This window comes from Bacillus rossius, chromosome 1 (genome assembly GCF_032445375.1).
Source record: "Bacillus rossius redtenbacheri isolate Brsri chromosome 1, Brsri_v3, whole genome shotgun sequence".
Taxonomy (NCBI): domain Eukaryota; kingdom Metazoa; phylum Arthropoda; class Insecta; order Phasmatodea; family Bacillidae; genus Bacillus; species Bacillus rossius.
In genome coordinates this window covers 314584996-314599527 of record NC_086330.1, presented here as the reverse complement: position 1 = coordinate 314599527, position 14532 = coordinate 314584996, and the positions used below count along the sequence as shown (strand labels likewise).

General features: G+C 41.3%; 1 protein-coding gene across 1 annotated transcript in view; it reads right to left on the bottom strand.

The window, feature by feature from the left end:
* Positions 1-2004: 2004 nt before the first annotated feature.
* The window catches only part of LOC134527953 (ionotropic receptor 25a-like), a 69923-nt gene continuing 57395 nt past the window's right edge, over positions 2005-14532 (bottom strand). The window contains exons 9-10 of the mRNA XM_063361046.1: positions 2769-2890; positions 2005-2511 (exon numbers count right to left, since the gene is read on the bottom strand). Coding sequence (XP_063217116.1) covers positions 2276-2511; positions 2769-2890 — 358 coding nt within the window. The 3' untranslated portion in view covers positions 2005-2275. The remainder of the gene's footprint in view (positions 2512-2768; positions 2891-14532) is intronic.

Genomic DNA, 14532 nt, shown 5'->3' with positions numbered 1-14532 from the left:
TTATATTTTTTGTTTTTGTCCTTCAATCAGGCTAAACTGGACATCAGAAAAACCTTGAAATTCAACCCGAACCCCGGGTGTCTGAGCTCTGGGGAATCCTCCTTGTCATTTCACTACTAGACGGCCCTGGTTATGTGTGATTGAATTGTTTTAACTAATATTTGTTTTTGTAGTTTTATACATTCATGTAATCTTGCAATATTGATTGGTGAGAGAATAAAATTTTTGGTTGAACTTGAACTGGTCTGAAGTAAGAGTGTGTTGCTATGAACAGTCTTAAAAGGCAGTTTCGACCCTCTGGTGGTAGTACCTACCCCACAGGAAACAACCTCTTATGTGATTGCTCAGAAGTAGCATACACATGTATTTTCTGGCACAGGAGTAGGTGTGTGGATTGTGAAGTCAATGATCGACCGCCCTGACTTCACGGTGGCTATTTTGGATGACCTTGACCTTCATAATTTGCCAAAATCCGTCAAAATTTCCATTTTTTTTGCCAAAATATTTCCGTCAAAATCTCAAAACATTAGAAACATTAAATTTCCCATTTTCCTCGAAAATACGAAAATTCTAAATTCTAAATTCTGAAAGACTTTTGGCTAAGAAAGAACCAAAATACCCCATTAAAATTAAATTCCTCATGAGCAAGCCTCCAATAAGCCTCTGGTGGGTTGCTTTGACCTTTACCTTGACCGTAAACTTTTAATCTTTAATTTTCTTCCAAAAAAAAATTAAAAAAATGGCTTATTTCAAATGTTAGTTACTTAATCAATTTCAGCCCTTGGTTCGATTCCCGGTGAGAGTAAACATGTAATTGATAATAACAAATTTAAAAATTGATATTACAATTCAATTAGAATTAGAAAAATCCTTGCTTACGTCATACCTGCCATCTTGGATCCACCATCTTAGGATTTCGCTATTTTGAATTTCACATCGCCATTTTGTTTTCTAGACCTTACGCCATTTTCAATTACGCCAATTTTTGTAGAATTTCCTCCATCTTTAGAATTTAGAAATTATTGATGCAATTTTTGTTACGGCTGCCATCTTGAAATTTGTAATTATTATCAGAAATATTTGGAAAAAAATTAAATTTATAAACATTTATTAATCAAATTTTAATAAAATATTACGGCTGTCCTTCCCTTCGCAAGCTTAGTACAATACACGACGTGCAGCCACGTGACAAGTTAGAACGTGTCTGTGCCTGTACAAACTCTCAGTTAATGCAGAAATGGCACACACAGTGTTCGTAGGAGCCTGCATATATAAATGGAATACATCCGTACGTACCTTCAGTTGACATTCGACCTGCAAGAAGATGTTTACGTTTCATCCTGCTAACGTGTACGTGAGCGTAAGACCTAGCTTCAGCAGTGTCGATTACAGCTACTGGGATTCCGGGTTTCTACGTACATATACAGAAACCTGTGATGGAGGCGCTCAGCATTGGCGGTTTGCGCACTTTCCTGTGTCTACGAACCGACTCAGCAGCTGTTAGATTGTTGCAAACCTGGAAACTGTGCCGTCTATCACATGAGACCACACACAATCCTTCCTGCTAGCATCGCTGAGGTAGTCGCCTCATCTGCACATGCGACACCAAACATGAGTGTGTTGCAACCTGTTGCGACCTGTGATGCTTCTACGCAGATGTCCAAACGATGTGCGTCTCGTCATCGAAGTTCAGGCAGTGAATCTGTTCCAACTAGCACTGAGCCAAAGCCCAAGCGCAGACGTGCTCACAGATGTCATCGACCATGTCTTGTCGGAGTTGTCGACATCGCAGAATATGACCAGCTGGAAACCTGTGTTCCTGATCCCGTGACCTGCGAACCAGTTGGAACCGGGAGTAGACGAGGCAGTTGGAACCAGTGTCGACGCACCAGATGGAACCGGAGTCGACGAGGCAGTTCATGCGGCATTAAGGACTTTGTGAAAATGCTTGATTCCTTAACCTAATATGTATTTGTGTAATTTTTATAAATAAATGTGTAAAACTTGAACTTGTGTGTTTTTTATTTCTATAATTTTTAGGTACCTAATAAAAAAAATAATTTTAAATACAGACAATATTTTGACTTGTAGTATACCAGTAGACCACGGGTATATTGATTATATAAATTGAACTTATATAAATTAAATAACCAAATAAGGTATTAACATAATTAAACTGGAGCTGTTAAAATAACAAATAATTTTGTTAAATAGGTGAGAAAGAAAAGGGAGTAGCAACCCTACGTCACACAGCAACTGCTGCTGATAGGTAACCTCAGTAAAAATGATTCTTAGGAAACACTGAAATGTGGAATGCTTGTTGGTTGCCGTGAATTGTTTTGGTCGGAAATTCCATTTTTAGAATGTCATTTTTACTTGTTGAATTGTCACGGAAGTTTGTTTTGAGTGTTGTTACTTCACTGTTGTGTCTTTTTTGATAATAGAAGATCTCCCCACTTAGTGTAATCATTGCAAGCACTAGTCCAAACACCATAGCGATGAATATGCCACCTGTAACAGGAAATTTTAACATTAACTGATATACAGTCTCAAATATAAAAACCAATGTTACATAACAAAAATGTCAAGCTGCTATTTAAAATTATAACAATTGGCACTAAATATATATATAGGTAATGATACGGTCATTGTAATAACAGACTCATAAAAAATGTCAGTAATCCAGTGATGCATTAAAATAATTCTTATGTTATGGCAGTTCCACCAAAATCCATGGGTATAATGCTACAGGAAAATGTATAGCTCACCAAGTGATTCAAGAGTGATTCCTTCACTTTGATTATTATTGGAACAAGATCGTTTCTTGGTTGAATTCCAATACTTCTCTGTCAAGCCTTCGAAATAAAGGTTTTTTTGCAACTCCAGTATCCTGCAAAAAGCAAAAAAATATATATATATATATAATCTAACATGTACAACTCCACATTCTACTTACTAACTTACATATTACTCACATGTCACTATTCTATACAAATTCTAAACCACTTACAGATAAGAAATGAGACTGGAAATTTGGCCAGATCATTGCTCTCGGCCTTTAACCGGTAGAAAAATTCTAAAATTTGACATTTTTATTTTCACGCCCCGAAAAAACTTAAGATCTAGACTCACCTTTAAAGTTTTTGTGGGTAACCAGGAAGAAAAAGAACGGACTTCGCCAATGATTGACATAAATATCTACACATTTGTGTCATAACATTTCATCATATGTCCAACCTTATATCATACATAAAGCTACATATTTATATCTACCACAGTAGGAGGAGTAAGCCGGTTCTGGGACAAATGTAAACATTGCATATGCAAAGATGGCGGCCTCAAGGAGATGCCGTCTGCTGGGGGCCACCATCTTGTCGGCCTGGGAAAGTGTAAACATTGTTTACGTAACCGTGACAACCAAACACCATCTGCTGGAGGCCGCCATTGTTGTTGACATACGTCAACCTTAGTTCTAGTTTTGGTTGCTAGAGTGCGCCACCGTCGCTTCGAAGGCAGGAGTTGTGTACAATAAAAAGCTTGGCGGCTGGCGTTTGATCCGGAGGACGCAAGAACATTGAGGTTAGAAAGCAGACATCTTACCAACCAGACCACGAGACAAGTCGAGGAGTAGAGAAATAAATAAGGAATATATGCTTATGTTCTCAAAAGATAAAGAATGCTTAAAACAAATGCCATCATAATAGCTATGTCTAATAAAACCCACCCCGAGTATGCTTAAACAAATGCTGATATACTGCTATGTTTAAATCTCAAAAGATAAAGTATGCTTAAAACAAATGAAATCATATTAGCTATGTCTAAACCCCCACCCTGAGTATGCTTAAAACAAATGCTGCCATACTGCTATGTCTAAATCTCAAAAGATAAAGTATGCTTAAAACAAACAATGTCATACAGCTATGTTTATTTTTATGAAACCCCCACCCCGAGTATGCTTAAAAAATGCCACCATACTGCTATGTCTAAATACAGCTCCCAGGGAGCGCCACATACTCACGCCGCTATCTTTAATGTCACAGAGGAGAGCATCATCCAGGTGTTGTCCGCTGAGACTCCACGCACACAATGCGCAATTATAATTACCCACATCATATATATAAAAAAAGCCTAACAATATCTTTATTGTGTTAATTAAAAAATAGTTAAAGTTCAAAGACTATTAATTTCCCTTGCACTACAAGTAAAATAAGCATATTTGCATTACATATAATATTTAAATAAGCATTTTACAAAATGTTGTGTAGGAAAGATTCTTTCTGAGCTGGTAGCTTGCCCATATAGTAAGAACAAATAGTACTGGCTCTCTTCCAGTAAAATAAACATATATGTATTAATGTTATATTTAAATAAGCAATTTACAAACACCGTGTAGGAAAGTATCTGAGCTGGAAGCTTGCCCATATAGTAAGAACAAATAGCACTGGCTCTCTTCCAGTAAAATAAGCATATATGCATTAAATATAATTTTAAAATAAGCGTTATTCAAATGACGTGTAGGAAAGTCTCTGGGCTGGGAGTCTGCTCACGCACCGGATACCTCACGGTATATAGCAAACGTGGTTATGCGGTTACAGTTAAACGAAAGACAGGAATGTTAGTCACCGCGGACATGGAACATATTTTTAAAGAGGCAGGACATTTTAAGAATATTCAAAGCGACGCTTGAGCGTAATTTTACAATAGACCTTTTCAAACCTTAATGCATAAGTATGCAATTAATCATTACTCCAGTTATAGTAAGGTCAAGGCATATGTTGTAGAACATTTTAATAGAACATTAAAGGATATGCTTTACCGTGAGTTATTGCACAAGAAAGCTATAAGTGGCTTACACTTTTACCGACAATACTTCGTGTCTACAATAATAGATTCCACCGCACTATTGGCATGGCTCCGAATGATGTGAGGGATAACTCTTTGCTACAAACCGTTTACAGATATGTTAAGAAAGTGGATCCTAGGCGGCCAAAGACTCACGTGGGTTCCTACATACACATTTCAAAACACAAGACGATTTTTCAGAAAGGTTTAAAACCGAGGTGGTCACATGAGGTTTTCAGAGTAGTCAGAGTTACGCATAGTTTTCCATGTGTGTTTCATTTGAGTGATTGGGATGGTAATAAAATTAAAGGCCGCTGTTATGATCCTGAGATTCAAGTAACTGCGTACCCTGACACTAATTTAGTGAATAAAATTCACAGAAAGTGTGGCAGACATTTCCTAGTGTCGTGGAAGGGTTTTCCTGTGTCGGCAAAGACGTGGATTAATGCCGGTGATATTCAACGGTAATTCCAACACTCGTGTGACGTCTCTTGACGACTGTGCGGTAAACTAAGTAGGTCACACGTTTTTCCACATTTGGATGGGCCGACAATCAAATATCTTACTGTAGAAGGTAATAAAGACCCATGCCGCGATTCGCGAGCATTGGCCTCATCAACCTGTGTAATACACACAAGCAGCGACTCGTGCTGTGGCACTACTTCCATTACACAACTAAACAGAAAACTATAAAAACGGCATACTTATACCAAATTGAATCAGTATAGTGATATGTGGTGTACACGAAAGAAGGTACAAAGAGGTGGAGGAATAATAAACTCTGTTATTAACAAACTTCCAGTAGAGTTACATCTGCCAGGATATAACTTCTGTGGTCCAGGAATGAAACTTGCCAAGAGGCTAGCACGTGGTGATACAGGTGTCAACTCCCTTGACGAGGAGTGTCGTCTCCACGATATTAGCTATTCTAAAAGCGATAACCTAAGTGACAGACACATAGCCGACGGTATATTAGCAAACCAAGCCGCACAAATAGCAAAGAATCCCACAGCAAAATTCGGGGAAAAAGCCGCAGCATGGGGCGTCAATAAAATAATGAGAGTAAAACGTAAGATTGGCGGCGGCGGCGTCTCAACAAAGAAAAACCGCACGAAAATAGGTGGCCTATTACCTTTCATCTTCCCAGCGCTGGCAGCGCTAGGCAGTTAAATAGGCGGAGCGGCGGGTATGGCCAAGACCGTGAACACGGCTAAACACTAGGCTAGAACATTAAGCCAGAATGCACAGCACAATAGTAAAATGTGGTCACTTGCAAAAAACAGTTCGGGTCTATACCTGCGTCCCTACCCCAAGTTAGAGGGAGGGATCAAGCGGAGAAGAAGGAAGAGGGGCGGGAAAAGGAAAGGAAGATATTGAGTAATTTGCCAAAGTGACCCCTTACCACCACAGACCTAAAGACAGCAATTAGGAAATTAAAAATTCCACATTTTAGAAATGTGTTTATGACGGATAAACTACTCACAAAACCATACCACAACGAGAGCAGTATTATTAATTTAGATACGAGTAAGGGAGCCGGAACACACTGGGTAGTGTATGCCAAGGCCGGTCGTACGGTTCAGTATTACGATAGTTTTGGAGACCTGCCACCTCCTTTAGAAATAGAGCGATACCTAAGTGGCTGCAAAATAACATATAATTACGATGGACAGCAAAAGTTAAATTCATTCAACTGTGGTCATTTATGCATAAATATTTTTCATCTCAGTATATAAGAAACACTAACCATAGCGAAGTAAGCGCAGTCGAATCTCCATAGTGCTCCAAAACCTATCCTGAACTCTACTCTGAACATGTCCATCACACTAATATTAAGTGGAAGCATGTCGGAACTGTGTTCAACACACTTCCCTCCGATCGATGTAAGTGATGGGTTATGGTAGCTCGCTCTTTTAGATTTTACCATATGCAATTCTATCGCGAACGTGGACGTAAGCAACCAGATATTTAGGTACAAGCTGAATTTTTTTTTTTTTTTTTTTTTGTTGGTTAACGGCTTTCGCCCACAACCAGAACTATACTCTCACGTGGTCAACACGTCTTATGGTCCCTCACAACCAGATGTCTTCAATATCTCGCTGCAAAAAACCGCCTCTTCTAGAGATCAACACCAGCGTGATCCAATGAAATATATACCAGGCGGAGCGCACGTAGGCGGAGGGCATAGTAGGAATACCTAGCAGGAACTATTCATTGCTAACTATCTTCTCGGTCGAGGCCCATCGACCAATGGAAAGAAGGCCATGGAATAAGGTCAAATGTTAAATATAATACACCGGTCACCAAGGACAGGGGACCCAAGGACGTTACCATTAACTCATATGTGGATGCCATTCCCGAATAGGAAATGGGACAGCACGATACAGACCTCACAAGTAGATGTAAACAACAAGGAAGGGTACGCCATGGGCAAAGGCAAATTAAGACTCTTAAGTTGAGCATAGAGGTTATCCCGCGAACGGACACAACGACATTCAAATAGTAAATGATTAACATCCGCCAGGACAGCACCACATGTGCAGTCAGAATTGTCTTGAATACCGAGTTTATGCAAATGGGCAGGGGCAGCAGTATGATTGGATCGGAGTCGAAATGATAAGACAGCGAGGTGACGCGGCTGATTATCAAAGACGATATCCGTGCTGACCGGTCTATGTCGATATAAGGACGCGTAAACGGTTGTGTTATCCCTGGCATAGCGTCGCCATACGGCACCCCACTCCTTCATAATGAGCCGGTCGAGGTAAGGGAGTAGGACATTATATGATACCGCCGGAACCGTACTACCACAGCATCGAGCCAAATTGGCCAGGCGGTCTACCATTTCATTCCCGTGAATCCCGATATGACTAGGTATCCAGAAAAATTGTACACTGATGTTAAGTCTACACAAGGTGAGTGTAAGTTCCTTAATAAGCCAGACCACAGGTTCTCGAGGAAGGGGGGTGGAATTGAGAGACTGAATTAAACTATATGAATCTGTCACAATAATAGATTGGTGAATTTTTTCTCGGAGCACATATTGCAATGCCTTATATACCGCATACGCCTCAGCATAGTAAATGGTAGTTATAGGGGGCAGTTTATATAAGCCAGTAGTTTTAGTGTGACTATCGTAATAGGCAGCTCCTACCCCTGTGCCTGTTTTGGAAGCATCTGTATATATAGTTCGATTCAAATTCACGTGATCCATGCTTTCGTAGAACCCCTGAGCGGTTATATATGACGGTTGTTCCTTACTACCTATGACCTGAGTTCGCAGCGGTTGAAACGAAATATCATATGTTAAAGTATATTTGTTTAAACAGGGCGTAGAAACGATATGGGACTTTGCTCGTTTAAGAGCGTCCGGAATATCCAAATCCAGTTTGTCCACCGCCCGCATATAACCGGCAACATGAGATGCCCTTGAGCGTATCCAAAGTTTCCCCAGGAAGCACTTTCTATGGAGGGTTAGTGGCAAAAGTCCCAGTTCGAATTGCATACATGAGATAGGCGTCGAAGGGAAGGCACCTAAAATGATCCGCATACTAACGTTCTGTATCTTCTCCAGTTCAGCACTCCTGGTGGGAGAGAGGTTGTAAAGAACACAACAGCCATAATCGAGCACCGACCGAATAGTGGTAACATAAAATAGTTTTAATAATTTGACCTCCGCACCCCACGTGCGGTGTGTTAGAGCTTCTAACAGATCAATGCGCTTCCGACATTTATGCGTTAGATATTTAATGTGGGCTTTACCCATCAAACGATGATCAAATACCACACCTAGGTATTTAATTTCTGTCACAATCGGTAAGGGTTGACCCAGCAGTTGGAAGGGTGGAAAATTGTGTGGTTTATATTTCCTCGTAAAGAACACGACCTTACTTTTCGTCGGGGATATTTCTAATCCATTGCTATCAGTCCATGCCTGAAGCCTGTGGAGAGTGTCACACAGCGTGTCCTGAGCTCCCTGATATGTTGTATTATAGGCCCATATCACGATATCATCTGCATAAGTAATGTAATAGGATGTACGGCCAATGTGATAAACTAAGTCTTGGGTATACAAAAGGAACAGGAGTGGGCTCAATGTACTGCCTTGTGAAAGGCCATTATAGACGATGCGTGCAGACGATGGTGTCTGTGACGTGATTGGGTAATAGTGTCGGACAGAAAAAAGAGCGTGTACACATTTAATAATTTGAGTGGGAATTCCAATATGGCACATCTTCTCATACAATACAGTCAAGTTAACATTATCGAAAGCGGATACCAGGTCGACAAAAAGCGCGGTACATATTTTCTTTAGCTTGAAGGCAACATGAATATTTGACAATAAGGATAGAATGGCCTCGTGTGATCCGATACCTGGCCGAAATCCAAACTGCTCAGGTCTGATGAGCTTATTCTTTTCCAACCACCACTGTAACCGATTTTTCAATAGTTTTTCAAAAACTTTTGCAAGACATGAGCGGAGTGCAATGGGCCGGTAAGAAGTAGGGGCTAACAGCGGTTTATTCTGCTTCTTAATAGGAATTACGATGAATTCCCGCCAGGCTAACGGAGTTACACCATGAACGAAAATGTGATTATATAGTTGTAATAAGTATGAAATAAAGTTCTCAGGGAGGTTCCGTATCATCACATATGGGATTTTGTCAAGTCCCGGCGCCGTGTTAGGAGTATGACGTATACAAGTTTGTAGTTCCTGCTGCGTAAAAGGCATAATTAAGGCAGTATGATCTATATACCTATTCAGGGGCGGCGTAGGTGGAGTGAAATGGATATCTGCATTGGGAACATAATCCGGGGCAATATGCCGCATAAAGGCCGGTACTATGACATCAGGGATAGGAGTCACATAAGAGAAATCTTTGCTAGACCGAAATTGTTTAAACTTCCTCCATAAATGTGGCAGGGGAGTAGACCGCGAAAATGATGTGCAGAAGGCGTGCCACTTTTCCTTTTTCACCCCCTTCCATGTCCGTTTCGCCACTGCCTGCGCTTTCTGTAATGCGATGTAGTTACTGAGAGTGGAGCAGTGTTTATAAGTTTTAAGGGCCATAAGGCGTGCAGTATTTGTAGTCTGACATTTATCATCCCACCAAGTGGGTTTACGTTTACGACAAGCGGTCTGGCATGTTATAGGGATGGCTTGATGAGCGGCATGCAAGATTTGCGTGTAGAAATAGTCGTAACATGCATTTACCGTTCCTGGGCCTATGTCCGCAAAAGGGGCGATATCGGCCAGAAGGCCGCGGAATTTACTCCAGTCAGCTTGATGGGTACGAAACTTGGCTGTTGCTGGAGACTGTTGAGGAGGTAAAGGTTGGCCGACCTGCGTAGTCAACAATATGGGAAAATGATCACTCCCCCAATTGTCCTCTAAGACAGTCCAGGTAAGTTGCCCCGCGAGATCTGTAGAAATGAGAGTTAGGTCTATAGCAGTAGATTGTTGTTGGTAGCAACCTAACCGAGTGTGGCGTTTGTCATTCATGACCATATAGCTCGAGGTATGAAGAAATTCAAGCAACGTCCGGCCTGCTGCATCACAATAAGCATTACCCCAAGAGGAATGGTGGCTATTAAAATCCCCACCTATCACTACAGGGGTGGGAAATTGGCGGAAGAAAAGGTCCCATGTATCAGCATCAATGGAGGAGTTGGGGTGGACATATAGTGACACTATGGCCCATACGAAGTGTCGGTGATGGATCTGAATAGCGACAGCATCAATATTGTTAGCACGGGGTGGATATTGAATCGATATTTCCGCTACACTAAAATTTTTATTCACGAAAATAGCAGTACCCCGGTCAGGTTTGTGAGATCTGTATAGGTGATATCATGGTATCCTGACTGTGTATTTGTCCGTAAGTCTGGTTTCACATAGCAATATAATATCAACGTTGTGTAGGTGTAGATAGAATTCCATGGGATATCGATTAGCGATCAATGACCTAGCGTTCCATTGTAGTATCCTAAGGTTGAAAGGAAGTGAGATGGTACAAGACGATTAAATTATAGGTTCAAAATGCGGAGGAGAACCTCCATCAAGGTATCCTTGTTGACGGCGAACGTATGATCGGTCTTTGCAGTGCTGACCAAGCCCTCAATCATATCGACGATATTCTGGACTTTCTCATTAGGAACAGTGTGCTCGGTGCCTGTATTGGTAGGTGGCGGTTGTTCAAGGTTGTGTTCACCTGCGTATGGATTGTGTACTGGTCCGATAGTGATGTCTGGCACTTCAGGACGGAACTGCGCGTAATATTGGCGAATGTCGCCATTTGTGTGGGAGTCCAGCGGAATGACGGGTGGGATCGCCTTGTAACAAGTGGTATAGCCATCGGGCCGTGTTGGCACAGTCTTACGTCGCATGGTGCTTTGGGTCACGTGAGCAAACGTCGGCTGTGGTGCGGGAACCTCTGCAGGTGTACTGTTGTAGGTGGAAACTGTATGTGGGAGATGGGGTTGCAGAACAGGGAACCCTATTATAGGTACACATGGACTGGGTGGTAACTTCTTTGTCGCATCTGCATACGAAAGATTATGATAAGCCATTAGCCGTTTGATTTCACGTTCACGTTCCCACATGGGGCAGAGCTTTTTATTGAGAGCCGAGTGTGGTCCCCGGCAGTTAACACATTGTGGTGTATCAACTGTCGGGCAGGCCTGTCCATGGACAAGAAGGCAGGTAGCACACCGAGGAGTCGTGGAACGACAGTTTTTGGCAGTGTGACCAAATCGGTGGCACTGATAACACATGGTGACGCTCTGGACTTTAGGGGTCACTTTGTAAATTTCTTTAAAAATACTAATATATGGAGGCAGCGTTTGTCCTTCAAAAGTGAGACTGAGGAGCTTGATGGGTACCCGAAGATCCTGCCCATCGCGTTGGATGTGCTTGGTGAGGCGTTCCGCATGCAGGAGTTTGTGGGTAGCGCTTTCATATCCGTCGAGGACCTCTTCCATACTAACATCCAAAGGAACACCATATATGATACCCTGTTTCCTCGTCAGACCCATGGGGATGCTCGCTCGCAGGTTCATCTTGCCTGGTGTATCAGAGTCCAGAAATTGATTGGCAGCTGTCGCCGTACTAAAGTATATTTTCAGCCGTTTTGGACCTGCTTGTTGTATTTGCAATATGTAACGATTAGGGTGCAATCTTTTACCTAAAGCAATCGGGTGCAAGTTTCCAATATTACTATCAAGGGATTCTACTACTACAATGAAAGGACCGCTACAGGTATCAGGGTAACGTGCGCTCAAACCTGGTACGTACCCACTTCCACGTTGTTGATCGTCCACCCGGCCTCGTCCGTCGCCGGACATGTCTTCGCCCAAAGAATTACTTAAACGGACGTCACGCTTGCATGATTTGTTAGTTCGTTCAATCAGATCACAGGTTTCACTTATGCTTTTCCGCTTTACATCATTGCGCGACACTACCTCCATACGATCATAATCAATGTCTTCCGCTAATACTGCATTTAACGAGTTGTCCAACTTAACCGCGAGTAAGCGCAGGAACGTCCGTCATCACTCGCAGTCAAAACCGAACTCCGTACAAGCTGAAAAATGAAGAGATTGTGCGAGAGATTAAATTACCTATAGGTTACTACGAAGTCTTAGACATTGAAATGTATATTAAACAACACCTAACTGCAGACATAATGTGTTCGTTGAAAGGTAATCCAAACACTTTACAGTGCATATTTCAAAGCAATGCACATATCGACTTCACTGGCGACTGCTCCCTGGCTCCAATGCTTGGTCGTGAACCGGAAATCTACGAGGCGAATAAAGTTCACGAGACGACCCAGCCTGTAAACATAACAGTGGCGGATCCAGAGGTTCACCTCGGAGGGGTAACTCTAGGATTTCAGAGTAGCCAGAGAAAAAAAAGTCTTAAATTACTATTTGTATTTAATCTACTCACACTACACATAACATCCAACCACCAGATTTTATGATTTTACAAGAAATTCACTAATTATATTAAAATATTTTATTGGTTTCAGAAACAATCAATTTTGTCGGCCATATTAATGTAGCAGACAACTGGTTTTTCGGGGGCGAGGGGCATTTATTTCCCCCTGGTGCCCCCCTTGGATCCGCCACTGAAACGTATTGGCGGTAAATGTGATTAGAATCACGGCGAATATTATTGGTGTATTATAAAGACTTGGGACTTTAATAGAGTGAGTGTTGGCAGCAGTGATATAAGGTAGACGAGTTGGAGTGGATAACATGTAACGATGCAGGAAGTGATAATAAAGAATAAAGCAGTGATAATAATAGCCAGTTAGTTGTTATTGTGGAAGTATAATTATAGTGATTCAACAAATAATAAAACAATTGGCCACAGCTTCCTTAATGGAAAACCAAACAGTATGATACACGAATTTTCCCCGAACGTTCCTCCAGGATATAAGCTCAGTGATACGCCTCAAACACTCATTTACAGTCCAGTTACCGTGCAACAAATACGAGAGTTGGTTATTAGAGTGGTATACCAAATGGTAAATTAATAAACTTTAGAAATGAGGTGATTACATTATGCTTACATTTGAAAAAATTATGGGGGTAAGATACTTTGGTTTGAATAAAGGGTCGGGCGTGAGCAAGCATAGAGTCAGTACGAAAGCAAACATCAAGTGGTTAACACCTGTCAATGTGAGGTTCCTAGAAAAATTAGGTTTCAAAGTATTTCCAAATGGAATATAGTATAGGTACTCGATGTTCAACAGTCCCCGCAGTTTGACGATGCAGTCTCAAAATTGTAAAATGTATACGTAGGTACAAACCATACATTGCAGGAACATACGAGCCAAGTTCCGAGATAGTTATAGCAATACAAAACTCTGACATGTATACACACATAGCTAAACGTTTCGTCGAATTCGCGGTGCATTCACGAAACCAAATGGACAAAAACCTGACAATGCAAAAATCGTGAACAATGGTATATTACATATGATAAACCGAATATCATTCGAACTTAATGGCGTGACAATCGACGAGGTACGCGAGGCTGGAATTGCGACAACAGTGAAAAACTATTTATTGTGCACACGTGATGAAAAAGCTGTAAGATGGCAGGATGGTGTCCGGACGGCGATTACAGATTACCACTTTCAGCGCAAGGCGAGTTTGAAATATGCGTTCCATTGAATCAGTTGCTAGGCTTTGTAGAAGACTATAAACAAATATTAATAAATTGTAAACAAACACTTGTTATAATCACAGCAAATAGTTATATTAACACTATAATGGACACAAGCGACCAGTCACAACAAGTGACACTAAGTTTGCAATCTATGGACTGGCTTGTTCCTCATGTAATGGTAAGCCCCGCCCAGCGTACGCGACTGTTGACAATGGTTGAAAAAGGTCGCGATATAGACATTGCTTTCAGATCGTGGGGAGTAGAAGTTTACCCAAGTTTACCACCATCACAGAGTGTCAGTTGGGCTGTAAAATCTAGCTTCTCTAGCGAACGTCCTCGTTATATAATAGTGGCATTTCAAACTGGCAGGTACAATGTTCTAGCCGCAAACAAATCTAAATTAGTTCATTGTAATATACAAAATTTTAAGGTCTATCTTAATTCCGAGGCGTATCCATATTCGGACCTAGCAATAAACTTTACAAATGGCTACTACCTACTTGCACATA